Below are 21,341 nucleotides of genomic sequence, written 5' to 3'. Positions count from 1 at the left end.
ACTACTATTATTATTACTAATACTACTAATTTGTCTTTTACTACTACTACTACTACTACTTCCCCCACTACTACTACTACTACTATTACGACTACTACTACTACTACTATTATTACTACTACTACTACTACTAATAATAATAATAATAATAATAATAATAATAATAATACCACTACTATTACAATTATTATTACCACTACTACCCTAGTACTAAAACTATCACTGCTGACTACTACTATTACAATTACCACCATTACTGTTACTACTACGACTTAGTACTACTATTACTGCTACTAATACTACTATTATTACTACTACTATTATTTAAAGTATTAATACTAACAAATACTAACTTTGTACTAAAACTGTGATTGCTAACTACTGCTATTACTATTACTAATACTTCTACTATCTCTAATGTTACTGTTTCTCATAAAACTATGGATACTACTACTACTACTACTACTACTATTTCAAGTTTACTACTAATTCTACTACTATTACTACTGTTACTGCTTCTAATACTACTACTGCTACTACTACTACTACTACTACTACTACTACTACTATTTCAAGTTTACTACTAATTCTACTACTATTACTACTGTTACTGCTTCTAATACTACTACTGCTGCTACTACTACTACTACTACTAATTCCAGTTTACTACTAATTCTACTACTATTACTACTGTTACTGCTTCTAATACTACTACTGCTACTACTACTACTACTACTTCTACTACTACTAATTCCAGTTTACTACTAATTCTACTACTATTACTACTGTTACTGCTTCTAATACTACTACTGCTACTACTACTACTACTACTACTACTTCTACTACTACTAATTCCAGTTTACTACTAATTCTACTACTATTACTACTGTTACTGCTTCTAATACTACTACTGCTACTACTACTACTACTACTTCTACTACTACTAATTCCAGTTTACTACTAATTCTACTACTATTACTACTGTTACTGCTTCTAATACTACTACTGCTACTACTACTACTACTACTACTTCTACTACTACTAATTCCAGTTTACTACTAATTCTACTACTATTACTACTGTTACTGCTTCTAATACTACTACTGCTACTACTACTACTACTACTACTACTAATTCCAGTTTACTACTAATTCTACTACTATTACTACCCTAGTACTAGAACTATCACTGCGAATTACTACTATTACAATTAACACCACCACTACTACTACTACTACTTCCAGTGTTACTACTAATTCCACTATTACCATCCTAGTAGTTAAACTATTACTGCCAAGTTGCCTGCTTCTTCTACTACTACTACTATTACTACTACTACTACTCACTGTGTATGGAGTGGTGTGTATCAGTCAGTAGTGCAGAATGTCGTGTTAAACGCAGCTCAGTTCTCTGAAGCTCCTCCTCATGGTTATCACTGTTCCGCTATGTGGCTCTTCTTTCTAACATATTCTATATTGATTGCAGCATCATAGCAGTAAGTACAGAGCAAAGCGCTGTGATCTGGGGAATCCACCTCTCTTTCCTGGAATCTTCCATTCAGCTCCGCTGAGTTTAGTAATTTGGCGTGAAGAAGCGTGGACGGGAGTCTATTAGTTCTCTCTGAGGAGAAAGAGAAGGTCAGATTTTAAGGACGGGGCATTTTAACTGGCTGTGTGAAGTGGCCATGAGATGCACCTCAGAAGGCTGTAACGCGGGTTAAAGAGAGAAAACACTTCAGAGAAGAACCGCTTATTTTCACCTCCGTCAAACAGGCCGCAAGAAAGCAGCTCCAGGAGGTGATATATAGCCTTTATACACTCATCACAAAAGATACTAAACACAATACTGAACAAAATAACATTACTATTTGTGTAAATGACCTGCTTGTGCACCTTTACAGTGGAAACAAGCAGGCCAGTTTTCTCTGCTAAGAAGCGCAGAAGCGCTGCGCTGTGAAAATAGCAATCTGCCAAAGTCAAAGCACACCTGGCTCTTAAAGGGAATGATGGCGAGGAACACTCTGATTGGTTTATTTCACGTTACAGCCAAGACACTCCCATGTCTAACTAAGAGAATTAGCACATGCCTTTTGCACATTTTTGCCGCACAAATTATTATTATTTTTTTTGCATCCTCATGATACCAGAGACACTCTGACACTCCCTAAATCCAGCTTCATGTTGCATAGTTAATGGCTTCCCTACAGATCTCTAAATTAGTGTGTAATGAAGCCTCACCTGTAATAATTTACATATCTTACTGCACTCTGATCAGTTTGATCCCTGGTGATGCCACAGTCAACTGTAAGTTTTACGGGCTACATGATGGACCTCCTCCATCATTCATTGTGATGGATCTATGAACAATTGACCTACTAGTAATAGTAATACTATAGCAACATCCTAGCAACACCTTAGCAACCACTTGGGATAATGCATTAACCTCTTAGCAATATCTGCCTCAGCAATACCAGCAACTTCCTGTTGGTAATTGTCAGTAATTCTTAATCACCGAAATAAACTGGGTTTTGTATGTTTTGTATGACATGATTTATATTGTTAATTTAGTTGCTTTAAAATAAAAATGTACTTAAATAAAGTAACAGACAAATGGATGGTCAAACAAAAAAGGGTACAAAGTGATATCATACCAAGATAGATAAACATCCAGAGGTCAATATATGACCAGGCAGTTTCAGAAGGCAAGCAAGGATCGAGGTTGTGAAGAAAAAAAGGTCAAAACGAGAGATAAACACAAAAAATAGTATAATGCGTTGTATGAGGATAGAAGCATCAAAACTCAGAAATGACTGAAGGCAAATAAGCCCCTTATATAGGGCTAAAACCATGTGGCTAGTATTCAGGTGATCTGCTTCCTGGAAGTGTCAGATTTTTATATTTTTATCATAGCAATGCTGGCCAGCTGATGATGAACAGTTTTAGAAGTTAGCTTTCTACAAACACACTTAAACACACACACACACAAACACACACACACACACACACAAACACACACGCAAGGCTGACCGTCAATACTCAGCAATAACTGAAGCCAATTGAGCCATTTATATAGGGCTAAAACTATGTGGCTAATACTCAGGTGATCTGCTTCCTGGAAGAGACAGATTTTTAGATTTTTATAGTGATGCTAGCCAGCTCATATAACAGTTTTGGAAGTTAGTTTTCTACAAACACACATAAACACACACACACACACACACTACACACACACATATACACTTTAAAAGTCCTTGTCTCTGAGTGTCTGCAGGTACTGATAGAGTAAATGTCCAGAGAGACAAAGCTCAGGTCAGATTCTGTCCACCTCCAAACAATCAAATCTGCCACTATTCTTCAACAGTGAGCCTGCAGGGATAACTAACACATACACACACACACACACACACACACACACACATATATACAAACACGCTGAGCTGACTGTGGTGTGAAATTTGGTTGTCAATAGCAATTGCAGGCACCGTGTCTCAGGTGGCTTTAAGCTCTTATGCCAACAGGCTTTCGTTTGGCTGCATGATGAACAGAGCTGTGAGGGGCTGAGGTTTACAGGTTTAAAGTGAAGACTCTTTCAGAGTTATCTTCTCTCAAACTCTCTGAAAACGTTCCTCAGAGACTCCCTACGAGATATTTTCTTCTGATTACAGTATCCTACAGGTTACGGCTCTATCGGCCAGGTTTTAGCCTGGATGCTCTCTAGGCATGTTAATTCTGCATGAGCTAAAAAAAAAAAAAATCAATGCTAAACTACTTCCAGGCTTAAGGCTTTTATTAGAGCAGAAATACAGACTTTATGTTATGAAAAACTCTGGTTTTGTCCTGGGAATTGTGTAGTATTTCTTAACTTTCCTTTCTTTTTTGCAACCAACACCATGTTAAAGGTGCTTGAGTGGAGCGCTATAAAGAGAAACATTAACACATTTTGTACAAATTGGTGGTTTGGTGGTTAGCAGCATGTTTGTCAATCAGTGCTGGGGTCTTAGGTTCAAGTCCCTACCTGGTTGTTGTTTGAAAGGTGCTATATATAAGTATATTAGTGTAACTTCATTCATTTATCCATTAATTCATATAGATAAAAGGGTGCTGATTGCCCAGCATGGATCTATAAACAGTTAGCTAGGTACTGACACCACAACAACCACCTAGCAACACCATGGCATCCATTTGGCCTAAGTAGTTTAAGTACCTTAGTGTTAATATATTATATATATATATATATATATATTTATATATATATATATATATATATATATATATATATATATATATATATATATATATATATATATATATATATATATATATGTGCAATAGACAGTTGCCTGACTATAACTAGTAATACAATAGCAGCCTCCGAGCAACACTGTAGCAACCACCAGAGATACCATATAAGCCATGTAGCAATACCTGCTTTGACAATACCAGCCATACTACGACACCACAACAACCACCTAGCAACACTACAGGAACCACCAAGCAATTTGTTTTAACCACCTAGACATAACTATTGTAAGCTCCACGATAGCAACAACGTGGCAACACCATAACAACCATATAGCAAAAACAGTAGTGTTTAGATACAATAGACTGTTGCCTAACTAGTAATATTAATCCTATAGCAACCTCCGAGCAACGCCAACGCAACCACCTGAGATACCATATCAGCCGTTAAGCAATACCTTACTTGACAGTACCAGCCATACTACACCACAACAACCACCTAGCAACACTACAGGAACCATCTAGCAATTTGTTTTAACCACCTACATATAACTTTTGTAAGCACCATAGCAACCATATAGCTGAAAACGTTTTACTTTAGTGTTTACATTATATGTGAATAAAACTATATATTTCAATCCATTAATACAATAGACAGTTGCTTGATTGTAATAGTAATGCTATAGCAACCTCCTAGTAACACCAAAGCAACCACCTGAGATACCATATCAGCCACTAAGCAATACCTGCCTTGGCAATATTAGCCATACTACGACACCACAACAACCACCTAGCAACACTACAGGAGCCACCAAGCAACTTGTTTCAACCACCTACATTTAACTTTCGTAAGCACCACGATAGCAACCACGTGGCAACACCATAGCAACCATATAGCAAAAAATGTTTTACCTTAGTCTTTACGTTATATATGAATAAAACTATATATTTAAATCTATAAATACAATAGACATTTGCCTGGTTGTAATAGTAATGCTATAGCAACCTCCTATCAACACTGTAGCAACCACTTGAGATACCATATCAGCCACTTAGCAGTACCTGCCTTGGCAATACCAGCTATACTACAACACCACAACAACCACCTAGCAACACTACAGAAACCACCTAGCAACTTGTTTTAACCACCTAGACATAACTTTTGTAAGCACCACGATAGCAACCACGTGGCAACACCATAGCAACCATATAGCAAAAAATGTTTTACCTTAGTCTTTACGTTATATATGAATAAAACTATATATTTCAATCTATAAATACAATAGACAGTTGCCTGGTTGTAATAGTAATGCTATAGCAACCTCCTAGCAACACTGTAGCAACCACCTGAGATACCATATCGACCACTTAGCAATACCTGCCTTGGTAATACCAGCCATACTACACCACTACAGCACTTACCAAGCAACACTACAGGAACCACCTAGCAATTTGTTTTAACCACCTAGATATAACTTTCGTAAACACCACAATAGCAACCACGTTGCAACACCATAGCAACCATATGGCAAAAAAAAGTTTTACCTTGTGTTTACATAGAGTAGCATGGTTTAAACTACATATTTAAATATATATACAATCAATCTACAATTGCCTGATTAGTAATAGTAAAAGTCATAGTAATAATAATACTATAGCAACCTCCTAGCAACACCATAGCAACCATATAGCCATATTGACCTTAGTGACTACATTGCACACTGTTAATTAAACAATTAAACATTGAACAATTCATTAAAATGTATATTTCATTACAGAGGACATGATTTGAGTGTTTATTTGAGGACGTAAAACATTCGTAAAATGTAAAAATACATAATTAATCTAGATTTTTTATAGCTTTTATAAGTGATACAAGCTCTCCTTTGCTAGTATTTTAATATATTATCTTTATAATAGTTATATGTTAGGCCTATCACCGACCCCTAATTCATACAAACACCAAAAATTAAGTGTACACTTCATCTTCAACTCCACAGATTAAAAATCTTCCCTGCAGGTTCTGGTCCTCCCAGGCGTTGAATGAAGCCGTGTACGTGTCTGATTGTGTGTAAAAACAGGATTTTATGCAGCACTTTTGTTTTCTGTGGTGTGTGTGTAGATTTGGGTGTGGGTGAAACAGTTTTTTTTTGGTTGGGAGATGATGAATGAACTCTAAGAGTGTTTTGACAGCAGTCAACACTGTTTAGCTGCTACTGACACCATCGCAGGCAACTGCTGACTAACAGAGCCCTGGATGAAGTTTATATAAAAACAAAACAGTTACTGGAGCTTTTGAGAGGAAAAGCGAAAGGGAATGGGACAGGCAGGGGTTAGGAACTTGTATACTAGTATTGTGTCCCATGACTTTTGCCACATCCCATGGAAGCTGATGAATGATGCACTGACCTCATGGATAAGTATGTGGGGTCTCCTGTATTGATTGTGTGTTGAGTTTGTCGGTACGCATGGACACTTCTAGCCAGAAGCCACCGGTCACGATCATTATCACCCACTGCACTGTCCACTGTGGGTGGTAATCAGTGAGTAAGTCAGTAAGGTGTTACTTAGGTATTTACTATATAATCTGAGCATTTTTTTCAGTAACGAATAATCTAAAGTGTTACTTTTTCCAATCCAGTAATCAGATTAAAGTTACTTATTTAAGTCACTGCATGTTACTTTTTTGTAATTTTTCTTAAGTAAAAATAAAATGCAGATTCTGCAGATTTACTACAGTAAATTTTTACTGTCTTCTTGCGTCTCAGGGAGTGACGTATGGCCTTTACTTAAAAAAAAATGATAACTAAAATTTACTTAAAATAAGTTTCGCAACTTTCTGCATTTGCTTTTTTAAAATAAATTTAATTTCAGATAAATTTTAGTAACTTCAACTCAGTTTCAAGACTTAAATATTTACATAGAGTAAATAAGTGAACTGAACTTCAGTCAATCCTTTCTTTTAGTAAACTTTACTTCATTTATTTTTACTGAATCAATCCTTTCTTTTAGTAAACTTTACTTCATTTATTTTTACTGAATCAATCTGTCATGTCTGGTGCTGAAAGCACGTCTGTGTCTCCCACATCCAGCTCTATCTGCGATTCTCACAGTAACAACTACAATACCCAGAACGCACCACTCCATGACACAACACACACTCCCGATCACATGTCACGTCACATGACGCCACCAGGAAGCCCCGAGTACTGATTACTCAGAGTATTTAAGGACCATGCTCACGCTCACACCTCGCCGAGTATCTGTTTGGTAAATCCTACAATACAAAGCGTTTCTCTTGCCCTTGCTATTTTCCGTGTATGATCCTGTTTTTGTTTTCTACCGACTTTGATTTTTGCCTGCTCCCTTGTGTTGGATTACCGTGTATGACCTGGACTGTTTATTGTACTTTGGATTTTTGCCTAACCTGTGATACTGCCTTTCCGTGTATGAACTCTGGACTGTCCTCCGTTTATGGTATGGTTTCTCTACACTGTGCATTTTTGGTATTGACCCTGTTTCTGTTGACTACCCCTGTTTACTCTATAACTTTAATAAAAGTTATTTTATTGTATCTGCACCAGTCTCATTCCTGTCTGGCCCTGACACAATCCTTTCTTTTAGTAAACTTTACTTCATTTATTTTTACTGAATCAATCCTTTCTTTTAGTAAACTTTACTTCATTTATTTTTAATAAATCAATCCTTTCTTTTAGTAAACTTTACTTCATTTATTTTTAATAAATCAATCCTTTCTTTTAGTAACCTTCAGTCAGTTCCTCTTTCGGGTCTTATAACACAGTAATTATATCAGACAGACACATGCCCTGATCTCTTTTACTCCAGAAGACATACAGCTGCTCAAAAATATTATCATTTAAAATGTAAAAGGAAGCAGAATTGTTCTATTTTCCTGGAACTGATCATGTTTTGCTCAAAATTTTACCAAGCGCCTGTTTTAATTTATTTTTTTACTTATTTTTGAATGTATAATTTAAATATATTCACACCTAAGATATATTTTCAAAAATGGTTAGAGTAGAGTGTTTATGAGTTAAAGGAAGCATAAGAATATTAATGATTTGAGTTCATTACATGCCTTATTAATTATTCCTTTGACAAAATACATGGAGAAACAGCATCAGGCGGATTTATTTTTCTTGATAATCAATAATCACACCTCTAGGATACATGTAGATACTAAAAACCTGACACTCAGAGCAGCCTATGCCTTTCAGTATTTTGAGGATCAGGAAACACAAAAAAAATGTAAACTTTTAGTCTAAATAAATAAATAAAAAAATGTTAAGTGCAAAATAACTACTTAAAGTAAAAATGTGCAAGTAAAATACACACTATATAAAGTAGTGCGCACACCATACCTAGCTTTAGTTTGAGTAAAGCAGGTAGTTTCACACTTTTTCTGTGGACACTTTTGAGTCTTTATTTACTGATATTATTTGGTTTGAAACATCATATAAATATGTTTGAAGCACTAAAGGTAAATAATATTGGTTGGGGAAGGAGATTTTTCACTTTTTTAGGTGTTTTTCTCAATGGGTTTCATGTAGATTTAGCTTTAGCGCACTGGGATGTGGTCACTATTGTTTAGAAAGAGTAAGCTCCGCCCTTTCTAATCATATATGGATTATGTTTATGTGTGAAGGGATTCCTGAGTAATTAAGGTGCGATTTTGGACATAAAATCCGTCCGTAGGGTTTTAAGGGTTAAATACCAACAATTCTTTAAAAATGGAATGTTCCATCCATATGCCACCAACCATCAGGCCTCGCTCCAACTTCGATAACAGTAAAAGGAGAAACTGGCCATCTGTGGGAATTCGTTTTATAAAACTACTGTATGACTAAATTCTGCCAAGTCATTTTTCAGGCCTAGGCGATGCTCATTCTCACCTCCCATACTATCTCTCTATTTCTCTCTCTCTCTCTCTCTCTCTCTCTCTTTTTCTCCACACCTGCCAGCAGAAAACGGGACCACATTGTTCCAAGCCGATTTGCCCTGTTCTACACGGGATAATTAGCAAGACGACAGGGCCAAAATGACACTCACAGTTTCTACTTTAATGGCTCCCACTCCTCTCACACACACACTCTCTCTCTCTGGCACACACACACACACACACTCTCACCGACCTGCTGTAATCAATTAAGAATACGGACCCAAACCCGGCGAACAGGTGCCAGCAAATGTTAATGAATTCATCCTCATCAGCGGCGCACCGGCGCTACGCTAACGGAATCAGCAACACCTACTTTATCTAATGAATGCACTCGCCACCGCTGTTGACGGCTATTGACTGAGGTGTTTTGGCCCAGCGAGGTGATTTAGAGATGATGTGTACTGACCCTGCTCATTTGGGATTATCAGAATAATAGAACACCTACTGGTCGGTGCAATAAATCGTATTTTTATCATTATCAAGATATAAGTTTTCATTGAAAGAGCTGATTTAAAGAGCAGTACCTGCATGCAGCAACAGAGGGAGCACTTTTTGCTGGAGGCAGAGCGAGGACGCTTCAGGTGGAGTGAGGTTAAGTAAGGTGGAGTGAGGCAGCACCACATAAAGCAAGATGGAGTGAGATAGAACTAGGTCAAGTGAGGTAAAGTGTGGTAGAGCATTGTAGAGTGATGTAGCGCCAGGTAGAGCAAGGTAGCATGACGTAGAGTGCGGTAGATCGAGGTAGAGTGAGTTTGAGTAACATAGAGCCAGGTAGAGTGAGGTAGAGCACTACAGGTTGAGGTAGAACATAGCAGAGTGAGATAGAGTGATGCAGCATGACTTAGAGTGAGATAGAGCTAGGGAGAGTAAGGTTAAGAACTACAGAGAGAGGTAGAGCATTGTAGAGTGATCTAGCACCACGTAGAGCTAGGTAAAGAAACGTAGAACAACGTAGAGCAAGGTAGAGCGAGGTAAAGTGAGGGTAAATAAGGTAGAGTGAAGTAGAGCACTGCAAAGTGAGGTAGAGGATTGTAGAGTAATGTAGCCCTAGGTGGAGCTAGGTAGAGTGACATAGAGTGAGGTAGAGCCAGGTAAATTGAGGTAGAGCACTACAGAGTAAGGTAGAGCATTGTAGAGTGAGGTAGCCCCAGGTAGAGCAAGGTAGAGTGAGATAGCACAAGGTAGAGTGAGGTTAAATAAGGTAAGAGTCAAGTAGAGCACTGCAAAGTGAGGTAGAGCATTGTAGAGTAATGTAGCACCAGGTAGAGTGACGTAGAGGGAGGTAGAGCAATACAGAGTGAGGTAGAGCACTGTAGAGTGATCTAGCACCCTGCAGAGCTAGGTAGAGCAACGCAGAGTGTTGTAGAGAGATGTTGCGCCAGGTAGAGCGAGGTAGAGTAAGGTAGAACCAGATACAGTGTGGCGAAGCATTGCAGAGCGAGGTAAAGTGAGCTAGCATGAGGTATCTCCAGGTAGAGTGAGGTAGAATGAGGTAGAGTAAGGTAGTGCCAGGTGCACCTTAAGGTCTTAAGGAGTGGCATATTTCAGATTGGGTGCTATGATAGTTCTGCTAAGCTAATGAGTGTGAGATTCTATAGGCTAATGCTAGGCTAACAAATGAGCTAGCCACTGGAGGAATTGGCTGCCTGAGGGAACGGTTTTGGGTCAATGGAGGGTCCAACTTGTGGAAGCTATCCATTTAAAATATCCTTGGATGTTCTACCATCCCGGTTCTAAAAGAACACAATATTCTTTTGTAGAACATAATGAGTTCTATACAAAATTTGATATTAGATTCTATGCTAACTTTGAGTAGTTACTACAATCGTTGAGATGTTATGGAGCATTGAAGGGTGTTGGAGATGCACATGTGTATCTTCTGGCCTTAAGAAATAGCATATTTCAAATTGGGTACCTGGCTAGCTCCGCTAAGCTAATGACTACCACCTCCTCCAGCTAGCTTAACGAATGAGCTAGCTGCTGCAGTAATTGGCTTGCTGAGAGGACCGTTGTGGACCACCGGAGGGTCTCTGGAACATAACCCTGCTCTCTAAGAAGTGGTGTACTCAGTCAAAACCGGCTGGACGTGGCCTGCTAGCCAAGCCTCTTGCAAAAACCCGAACACCACCGTAGCTTGAAGGAAACGAAGGATGAGAGAAGGTGCGACTAAACCAGGATGTACTTGACATGTTTGGCAACAGCGCAGCATGAATTTTAATTGGTTTATTTGCATGTTAACAGGCTTTTTCACTCCCGCCCCCCCTCCACAGATGGCAAGGCCACCACCTCCCCCCCACGCTAGGCAGCTGGCATTAATGCCAATCCGATACTGAGCCAATGCGACAGTTGCTAAACATATGATGGCATTCCTGTGCAGGCAGGCCTGTGCACAGTTTAGCCGTCACACCCCGCTTACAAGCCCCTACCGCGTTTAATTAATCCGACCGCGGACGCTTTTGTCAGGGCAGGATAGTGCGGCAGGGCTGTCTTACGCTGTGCAGACAAAAGTATTGGGACACCAACTCATTTACTGTTAAATTTAACTGAATTTGACTGTGTCTCTTGTATCCAGTAAAAGGAGATTTAGTGTAGGTTTTACCTATTCCATTAGCATAGCACCCAAATTGTCTTGGAAACGACCACACCTGTATATGTTTTGAGGTGTTATCTTGTGAGTGAGGCACGCATAGTAAGGCGGCATGAATTACAGGAGCTTGAGCGAGGCCTGATATTGGGTACCAGACAGATGGTAGACTCCATTTTTTAAGTTGTGCAGGTACAGTATTTAGTCGGAATACATCACAAAATGCATTGCCACTCACAGTAGACAGAACAGAGGGTGGGATTGATCATGACTGGCGGCATCTGGCTTGAACTGTCCATGCGTACAGACAAGGAACTCTTGCAGAAATCCACATCCCACAGGTCAATGAAGTGTCCTTTAGCTTTCATTGGACACGGCAAAAGTCATGGAACGCGATACCAGTTGGCAAGACTAGTTGGCAAAAGTAAAGAATGCAAATCATCTTTAGCACAGACATTAACCTAGAATCTATTACCAGATTTTTTATATAACCTATTATGGTCTATGTAGGTACCTTCAAATCCAAGATCCAAGTAGGACCCACTATTGCCCAAAAGTGATCTCTCAGCAAGCCAATTATAGCAGTGGCTAGCTAATTTGTTAGCCTAGCATTAGCCTATAGTCTTTTTTTAATCTGTTAACTTTGCAGAGCTATGTACACATAGTCAACCAAGTATCATGGCTGCAAGTAGTGAACGCTGCACATACCATGCGTGTAACCAGCATGGAGCAGCAGAGACAGCGTTTGTTCATAGCTGTGGTAATTAGCATTATCTGGCTAATATATCTGATTAAATTGCGCCTTATCATCAGTTTAGCTCAAATAAAAGAAGTATATTTTATAGCTTATATTTTGTGTCTTGGTGTGGTTGTTTTGATTCGCATCCTTCAGTAGTCAATTATATTGATTAGCTACAACATATAACATCTACAGTATATGCTGCTAATTCTGTTAGCATAGCATCTAATCCAGAGTGAGTATAACACTGCTGATGGTCTAGTTAGCCCCCTGTAATCAACTTCAGAAGTTCCCAGTTGCAAATAGGAAATTGCAACTGAAGTTCAACCACAAGTCAGATGTCCTATTGTTATATAATTATCCAACAGTACTGATAGCAGTAGTATTATTTATTTAAAATAAATATATAATGTGATTAAATGTAAAATTTAACCTGAATGATCAGTGTCTTCATTGTTCAAACTGTACCATCACTAAAGATAACAGTAAACACTGTATTCTCCCCCACTGCAACCCTGTGGATCACCCACTGACTGATGCAAAGGTTAATAATGCTGGAGTTACAAGGTAACCAGATACCCCTGATCAGAGTGCAGAGAGATGAGGAGCTGCTCTTACAGAGCTGAAGATGCTCCCGCTGATCTGATAGAGACCACAGTCAGGGGAAGAGATCTGAGAGAGAGAGAGAGAGAGAGAGAGAGAGAGAGAGAGAGAGAGAGACGCGAGTTCTGCATGGCTGCTGCTGTTTTCTCCACACTAAACGCCCTGTCAAAACAATTAATTTCCCTCTCCTGCTTTGGTGAGCAATTAAACCCTTTCTCCAGCATCATTGCCACACACACAACACACCCATATACACACATATACACAACACACACACATAACACACAACACACAGGCCAGACCAGCAGAGCCAAACATTTATGTACAGGATCAATGGGTATTGATCACTCTGTGAACAGAAAGCTCAGTAATATCAGAGAGCTGTCTGAGAGGCTTTGACCGGGCCGGGTCCATAGCGCTCCTTCTGTAGATTCTGCTGTAAAGAATTGAGTCCAATGATCCAGAGCAGAGCTGTGTTTAAAGGAAAGTTCTGCAGAAAAAAAAATCAAAGGAACATGATTCACCGCTGACCTCGGACCCGGTCGATCAGACAGAACATGCTTGATACATGACAGAACATGTGTGAATATGAATCATGTTGTGAGTGAATTAGTCAAATGTGAATATGAATCATGTTGTAAGTGAATCAGTCAAATGTGAGTATGAAACTTGTTTGAATGAGTCTGTCAAATGTATGAATGTATGATATGAATCATGTTGTGAGTCAATCAAATGTACATACGAGTCATGTTTAAGTGAGCCCGTCAAATGTTAGTAGGAATCATGTTGAATCAATCAAATGAGTCATGTTTCAAGTGAATCAGTCAAATGTACGTATGAATCATGTGGCAAGTGAATCAGTCAAATGTAAGTATGAATCATATTGCAAGTGAATCAGTCAAATGTGAGTATGAATCATATTGCAAGTGAATCAGTCAAATGTGAGTATGAATCATATTGCAAGTGAATCAGTCAAATGTGAGTATGAATCATATTGCAAGTGAATCAGTCAAATGTGAGTATGAATCATACTGCAAGTGAATCAGTCAAATGTAATTATGAATCATACTGCAAGTGAATCAGTCAAATGTACGCATGAACCATACTGTAAGTGAATCAGTCAAATGTGAGTATGAATCATATTGCAAGTGAATGAGTCAAATGTGAGTATGAATCATTATGCAAGTGAATCAGTCAAATGTGAGTATGAATCATATTGCAAGTGAATCAGTCAAATGTGAGTATGAATCATATTGCAAGTGAATCAGTCAAATGTGAGTGTGAGTCACTCAGAAGTTCTGAAGTCGCTTGTAGTTTGAGGCTGTTTCTGAGTCAAGTCATGAGTGAGTCGGGGTGAGTCACTGTTCTAATTGCTCTTTTTCTCTTCCTCCAGAGTATTAAAGTGAGCTGGCAGCCTCCTCCCACCAACCTGCAGAACGGATTTATCACCGGCTATAAACTCCGCTACCGTAAAACGGGCCGCCGCGGGGAGCAGGAGGCCCTGGAACCCAACAACCTGTGGTACCTCTTCACCGGTGAGTGTGTGTTCTGTCTCTGCTTTCCTCCATCCATCCATCTCTTTTCCTTCGCTCAGGTTCTGTTTTGTTGGCAGTGGGATTGTAAGCTAATGCTAAACCCCAGCGTAGATCAGGAACTCATGCTGCTGTATCACTGCCCTGCTGAAGGGATGCTGTATTATTTATATGTGGTCTTGCTGCCGTTCCAGCAGTGCAGACAACAAGCTACAAACTTGAATTTGAGAGAGATAGAGAGAGAGAGCGAGAGAGAGAGAGAGTAATAGTGGCTAGAGTTGGCACCCACGGGCCTAAACATTAAACTAGCATTGGAGTTTAGGAATATATTTACAGCGATGGTCATGGTGGTCTGGAAGTGAGGTGTGTTTAGCTGAATTTCTGGTGTGTTTCTACCTTGGAAATACAGGTGCACCACTGACTGATTAAAACCCTGACAACAGTCAACAGTCAGACACCCAATCCTACCTTATCCATGCTCAACATAACTCAACAATAAACAGAATAAAGACTAAAATAACATTTCTGTTCCCTTAAATGAGCTGCTGGTGTATCTTCACAGTGTGAACGCGCAGGTCAGTGTCCTCTGCTGAGAAACACAAAAGCGCTGCACTGTTAAAAGGAATGACAACTGGCACACTGATTGGTTTATTTCTTGTTACTCAAAAAAATAACCACACCTATGATTAATTAGGAGAATTAGGTCATGCCTTTTGCATGTTTCGAGCCTCACAAGCCATATTTTTGATGCTCTAATTCCAGCTGTATGATGCGTTATTGACCGATGCGCTATAGATAGCTTAAATAGGGCCCATGGTCTTTCAAACATAAAAATCACAAAAGATTTATTGATGTGGGGAAGAAACTCAAACTAAAGCAGATGACAAGTCAAACAATAACAGCTAGCAACAATAGCTGTAGTGTCTACAGGCCAACGTGAGGTTTCACAAAGAGCAACAGGTAAAGCCTCTTGATTAACTGGTGCTTCATTAGGTTGACATAATTTGTAGAGATCTCATGAACTTCCTTGAGCCCTGAGTGCTAAAATGATCAATATAGCTCAAGCTGGTTAAGCTTCAGTTAAGGTTAAGGTTCAGTTGGTTTACAAGCATGACCAAGCTAAACAACCAGTATGACCAAGTTTGACCATGATGGCTGACCAAATTTACCAAGCTGGTTGATCAAGATCATTAGTATGACCAAGCTGGTTGGTTTACTTGAACAGCAAGACCGAGCTGGTTGACCATTGGCCAAGCTAGTTGACCAGCATGACCAGCATTACCAGCATCACCAAGCTGGTTGACCAGGTTGACCAGTAAAGCCAGTTTGGTATACCAGCAAAACATGACTAAAGCATAATCAAAATCTAAATCTAAGTGCAACACAGACTACATTGGTCTAGTATAGGGTATGATACTGTATATTGGTCAGCCAGTTTGCTCATGCTGGTGATGATCATTGACTAACTTGGTAACTTGGTCCATCAAAAACCATCAAACTCTGTGAGAAGAGATATAATACAGGGCACAATCCTGCACCTAACAATTAGGGAAATGTATCCTCTGCTGGTCAAGAGCTTAGTTGGTCAACCAGCTTGACCAGCTTGACCAGCAAATTAGGATTATTATTGTACTATTAGTTCCACAATTGATATGACACCAATGGACTAGTAATAAATCAGTTTAAATGGTGTTTGGACTAATGAAAACTTTGTGAAAATTCCTAAAGGAAGCCAATTCTGTCCACAGCTCTGTAGAGCTTATTCAGTCTGTCCCTGATACAGCAGAGAACTCCACCCTTAAATCCATTCCGAATCAAAGACACCATTTGAATAAAATGGTGCTTAATAAAGACAGGCGTGACAAACATTATTTGATAGCAGGAGAACGAATTGAGTTTTCTTTCAATCCAGCAGAAGGTTGTACTTCAGCACAGATAAGCACAGTTATCATCGTTTTTATCATTAGCGTTTGAGAAAAACTGAAATACGGCTTCATTCCGATGGAGAGGACTCCACAGCTGCAACAGATAAAAGCTTTTTAGGGGGGAAAATTATCACAGACTGAGAAAAAAAAATGTACTGCCTCTTCTATCGGGCAAGGGCGGTAAAGCCCCCCAGAGCCCAGCGGATCCTGTACAGAATAAAATATAACTTTTAAAGCTTTTACAAACCTACTGAGCTCATCAGCAGAATATTGATTTGAATTTACGGTATGTCCAATTTTGTCCGCAAATTTGTGGACGTCTCCTCTAATGAAGGCATCTATTATGAGCTTATAAAGCCCTGCCCCCCAACCCCCCCAAGAAAGGAAACAAACAACAGGAGCGAAACTTAGTGGGTAGTCGTCCCAGACCTAGAGAACAGCAACAGGTCAACTTTAGTGAAGAGTCACTTGGAGACACCATGATCAGTGGTTTGTTCAAGATCAACAGTCAATTCTGTACCGTCTTTCCAGGAATTTTGACAGTCCAGCTTTACGTTAATATGGTTCTCAATTCCAAAAGGACAATGCTCGGAATTGTGTGGGAATATTGTATCTGTATGGGATTCTTACAGCAGCATATCAGAGAATACCATTAGGAACCTCTAAAACTCCATGTTTCCATGTTGAGACGTATTATATGTTTCTTCTGTAGGTGTAGCTCAATGAATATGTCAAAGAGTTTCTTAAATCAGTCAAAATATTTAATCATTATTTGCCCCTGGTATCTTTTATCTTTCTTCTCAAACATAAACACATCCCACACTTCCTTTCTTTTTGTTTTATATGTGTTCATACTGTATATACAGTGGATGGACAATGAAACTGGAACACGTGTCATGTTAGTGTGGGAGATTTCATGGCTAAATTGGACCAGTCTGGTGGCCAATCTTCATTAATTGCCGATTGCACAAGTAAGAGCAGAGTGTGAAGGTTTAATTAGCAGGGTAAGAGCACAGTTCTACTTAAAATATTGCAATGCACACAACATTATGGGTGACATACCAGAGTTCAAAAGAGGACAAATTGTTGGTGCACGTCTTGCTGGAGCATCTGGGACCAAGACAGCAAGTCTTTGTGATGTATAAAGAGCCACAGTATCCAGGGTAATGTCAGCATACCACCAAGAAGGACGAAGCACATCCAACAGGATTAACTGTGGACGCAGTAAGAGGAAGCTGTCTGAAAGGGATGTTCGGGTGCTAACCCGGATCGTATCCAAAAAACATAAAACCACGGCTGATCAAATCACACATAATTCAATGTGCACCTCAACTCTCCTGTTTCCACCAGAACTGTCCGTCACCACAATAAATTATTGTGCTCTAAATCCAGGTGTTTCAGTTTCATTGTCCAACCCCTGTATATATATATATATACATATATATGTATATGTATATATATATATATATATATGTGGACGGTTACAGCAGGCTGTCATTTGATCTTTTCTTCAGGAGAATTCGATGCATGTTAAGGAGGTCAGACACACGACTCCCAGACACAAATAGGATTTGTTGTCTTAGCCGTAGCCGCGAGGCCGCCGAGGATGGCTAGCATCTCTGACAGACACGAGCCGCCGTGACGCGCCCCTGTTTATTTGAAAGGGGGGCTTTTCTGAATCGGGATGAATATAATATTCATTTCCATTATTCCCCTGATGATATCTTGCTAAGTTTCCATTTCCGAAGGGATTCATTTCACGTTCTCGTGCGCTATGCTAATTCCTGACACTCCGGGGTATTCAGCGACGCCCGCGCCCCGCTAGAATAATTGCTGTTTTGTATCTTGGCGGATGATGGAAACGCGCACTGATCTGTCGAGATGAGGCTCGCAGACCTTGTTTACCTTCGACGCCGTGAATGATGGTGTTTACTAATTACAATCCCCAATGCTAATCTCTCTCGCTACGGCCCTTATCTCTCCCTCAGACAAGCGTTCTCTCCATCCCTCTCTTTCTTTCTGCACTCTCTCCTTCATTATCTTCTCTCTCTCTCTCTCTCTCTCTATATATATATATATATATATATGTATATTTCTCCTTACTTCTCCCTTTCTATCTTTCACTCATCCCATATTTCTCTCTCTATCTGTCTCTTTATCTCGTCATCTCTCGTCAAACCTTTCTCTCTTTTTTCTCTTTTATCTTTCTCCTTTCTTCATTTTCTCTCTTTTTCTCTATTATCTTTCTCCTTTCTTTCTTTTTCTTTTTTTCCCTTACTTTTCTCATTTGTTATTTTCTCTCCTTTTTATTTCTCCCATCTGTTAATCTTTTTCTCTCTCTCTCCTTTTATTTCTCCCCTTTTTTGTCTCTTTCTCTTTACCCAAAATTTCCTTTTTTCTCTTTTCTGTCTCTCTCTTTATAACTTTTCTTGCCTTTCTCTCATCTTGTTCACGTTTTTTCTATCTCCTTTCTTCATTTTCTGTATTTTTCCTCTTTCTTTCTTTCTTTCTTTATTCCTGTTTTCATCTCTCTTTCTCTTTACCCACTTTTTTTTCCTTTTTCTCATTTCTGTCTCTCTCTTTATATTTTCCTTGTCTTTCTCTCATCTTGTATTTTTTTTCTCTTTCTCCTTTCTTCATTTTTTATCCTTTTTTCTCTTTCATCTTTCTCCTTTCTTTCTTTCCCTTTTTTTGCTTTGCTTTTCTCTTTTGTTATTTTCTCTCCTTTTTGTTTTTCCTGTCTATCTTTTTTTTCTTTCACCCTCTCTTTCCTTTTATCTCTTCCCTTTTTGTCCCTTTCTCTTTACCCACCTTTTCCTTTTTCTCTTTTCCGTCTCTCTCTTTGTACTTTTTCTTGCCTTTCTCTCACCTTTTACTATTTTCTCCTTTCTTTCTCTCTCTCTCTCTTTTTTCCTTATTGTTCTCTTTTGTTTTTTGCCTTCTGTTTATCTGTTTCTTTCACCCTCTATCTCTTCTCTCTACCCACCCTTTTCTCTTTATTTATATAATTCTCATTTCTCTCTCTCTTTCTATTCACACTACATTGCCCTTTGTTTCTTTTCCCCCTTCAATTTTTATTTATCTCGTCTTGTCTGCTTTTGTGGACTATCTCTATCTTCTTTCCTCTCTAAAAACCGTAATTAAAAACTTTCTCTTTTTGTTGGGTGGGGTTAAGTTGAGTTTTTCTTAGTTGTGGAATATTATAGACATACGTTTCAATAATATATATCTCTCTCTCTCTTTGTCTCTCTCTCTCCATCTCTCTCTCTCTCTCTCTCTCTCTCTCTCTCTCTCTCTCAGGGCTGGAGAAAGGCAGCCAGTACAGCTTCCAAGTGGCGGCCATGACAGCCAATGGAACGGGTCCAAGCAGTGAGTGGTTCACAGCTGAGACGCCAGAAAACGATCTTGATGGTGAGCGATATTAAATACACACACACACACACACACACACACACACACACACACACACACACATATATACACACACACACACACATATATACACACACATACACACACATATGCATAAAACACACCGCAATTTCCTGCTTTATCCTCCCCGACGATTCCTCAAGTACTCAGAACTCCCCAAGGCTACAGAAACCCATTAACAGAACATACACTGGCCCCTCCCCCTCCTGGCCCCTCCCCCATGGTTAAATATTTACTCTGGAACTGGGAACCAGCAGCCGCCGCCGCCGCTGCTGCTTCTCCACTGCCGTGTTGATGTTGCACTTCAGCAGTGTGTGTATGTTTGTGTGTGTTTGTGTGTGCATTTCAGCTAATAAACAAACAAACACACATGGCCTAGCGGGCGCTAACGCTAACTGGCCTCTTCTACCGCCGGCCCCTCCCCCTTCCCCCCCCTCAGCCAGAGAGCGATGGGAGCTTTCTTACTGATCACAGAGCAGCTGTTCTGGGCCACGTCCAGCTCCCCTTCATCTTCCAGAGCCCTTTTGGATGCCCCCACTGCCAGTCTGTCCTCATAAGTGTGTTAGCGAGAGCGTGCGACGCCAGGGTGGTTTCAGGGACCAGTTGAGAGTGTGTGTGTATGTGTGTGTGTATAAGTGTGTATAAGAGTGTATATGTGTGTGTGTGATAGGGCGCTGAGTAACTGACTCTAAAAAGCTAGCGGAAGCCTTTTGACAGCTGTCTCGACTCGAGCCAGAGGCCACACACACAGTCAGAGGCAATCGATTTTGATAGCGAACACCAGAGCGCTCATAAGCTTCTGTAAACCGCTCTCATTTTCCTCTTCTTACTTCACTAACAGAACACAAGAGTGCAAGAGTGAGCGCGAAGTGCAGATAATATCACCACAGCTGTGCTTCGCTCACAAGAGATCACTACAGCTGCGATGTTATTCACGATAACGAATGAGCTTAACAATTTATGAGCTGAACAATTTTTATTTTGTTATATTTTTCTTAATCAAATAATGGTGCTTCAATTACTCTATAGCAAAAATAGAGCATTTTTAAATAATTAAAACAAAAACGTGATAAGAGACTCTGAGTGAGGTGCTGCCACTATGATCAGGAGATCGCTGGTTCGAATCCTGTTCATGCAGCTCGCCATCAGCTGCCGGAGTCCAGAGAGAGCACAATTGGTCTTGCTCTCTCTCTTTCTCTGGGTGGGTACATTAGATGGTGCTCTTTCCCCTCATTACTCCTAGGATGATGTTTTTTTATGTTGATCAATACAAGGCTGCATCTGTGAGCCGATGTATCAGAACCGAGTCACTGCGCTTGCCTCCGAGT

The 21,341-nt window shown here is 39.6% G+C and overlaps 1 protein-coding gene across 2 annotated transcripts in view; it reads left to right on the top strand.

Annotated features, from left to right (window-relative positions):
* dcc (DCC netrin 1 receptor) overlaps nucleotides 1–21,341 on the top strand; it is a 442,661-nt gene that overhangs the window by 327,161 nt on the left and 94,159 nt on the right. For both annotated transcript variants that reach the window (XM_022668821.2, XM_022668820.2), the window contains exons 13-14: nucleotides 14,518–14,659; nucleotides 19,882–19,992. In XM_022668821.2, the coding sequence (XP_022524542.1) occupies nucleotides 14,518–14,659; nucleotides 19,882–19,992 (253 nt within the window). The remainder of the gene's footprint in view (nucleotides 1–14,517; nucleotides 14,660–19,881; nucleotides 19,993–21,341) is intronic.

The sequence above is a fragment of the Astyanax mexicanus genome, chromosome 1, assembly GCF_023375975.1.
Source record: "Astyanax mexicanus isolate ESR-SI-001 chromosome 1, AstMex3_surface, whole genome shotgun sequence".
Taxonomy (NCBI): Eukaryota; Metazoa; Chordata; class Actinopteri; order Characiformes; family Acestrorhamphidae; genus Astyanax; species Astyanax mexicanus.
This window is presented reverse-complemented; position numbering and strand designations above follow the sequence as displayed.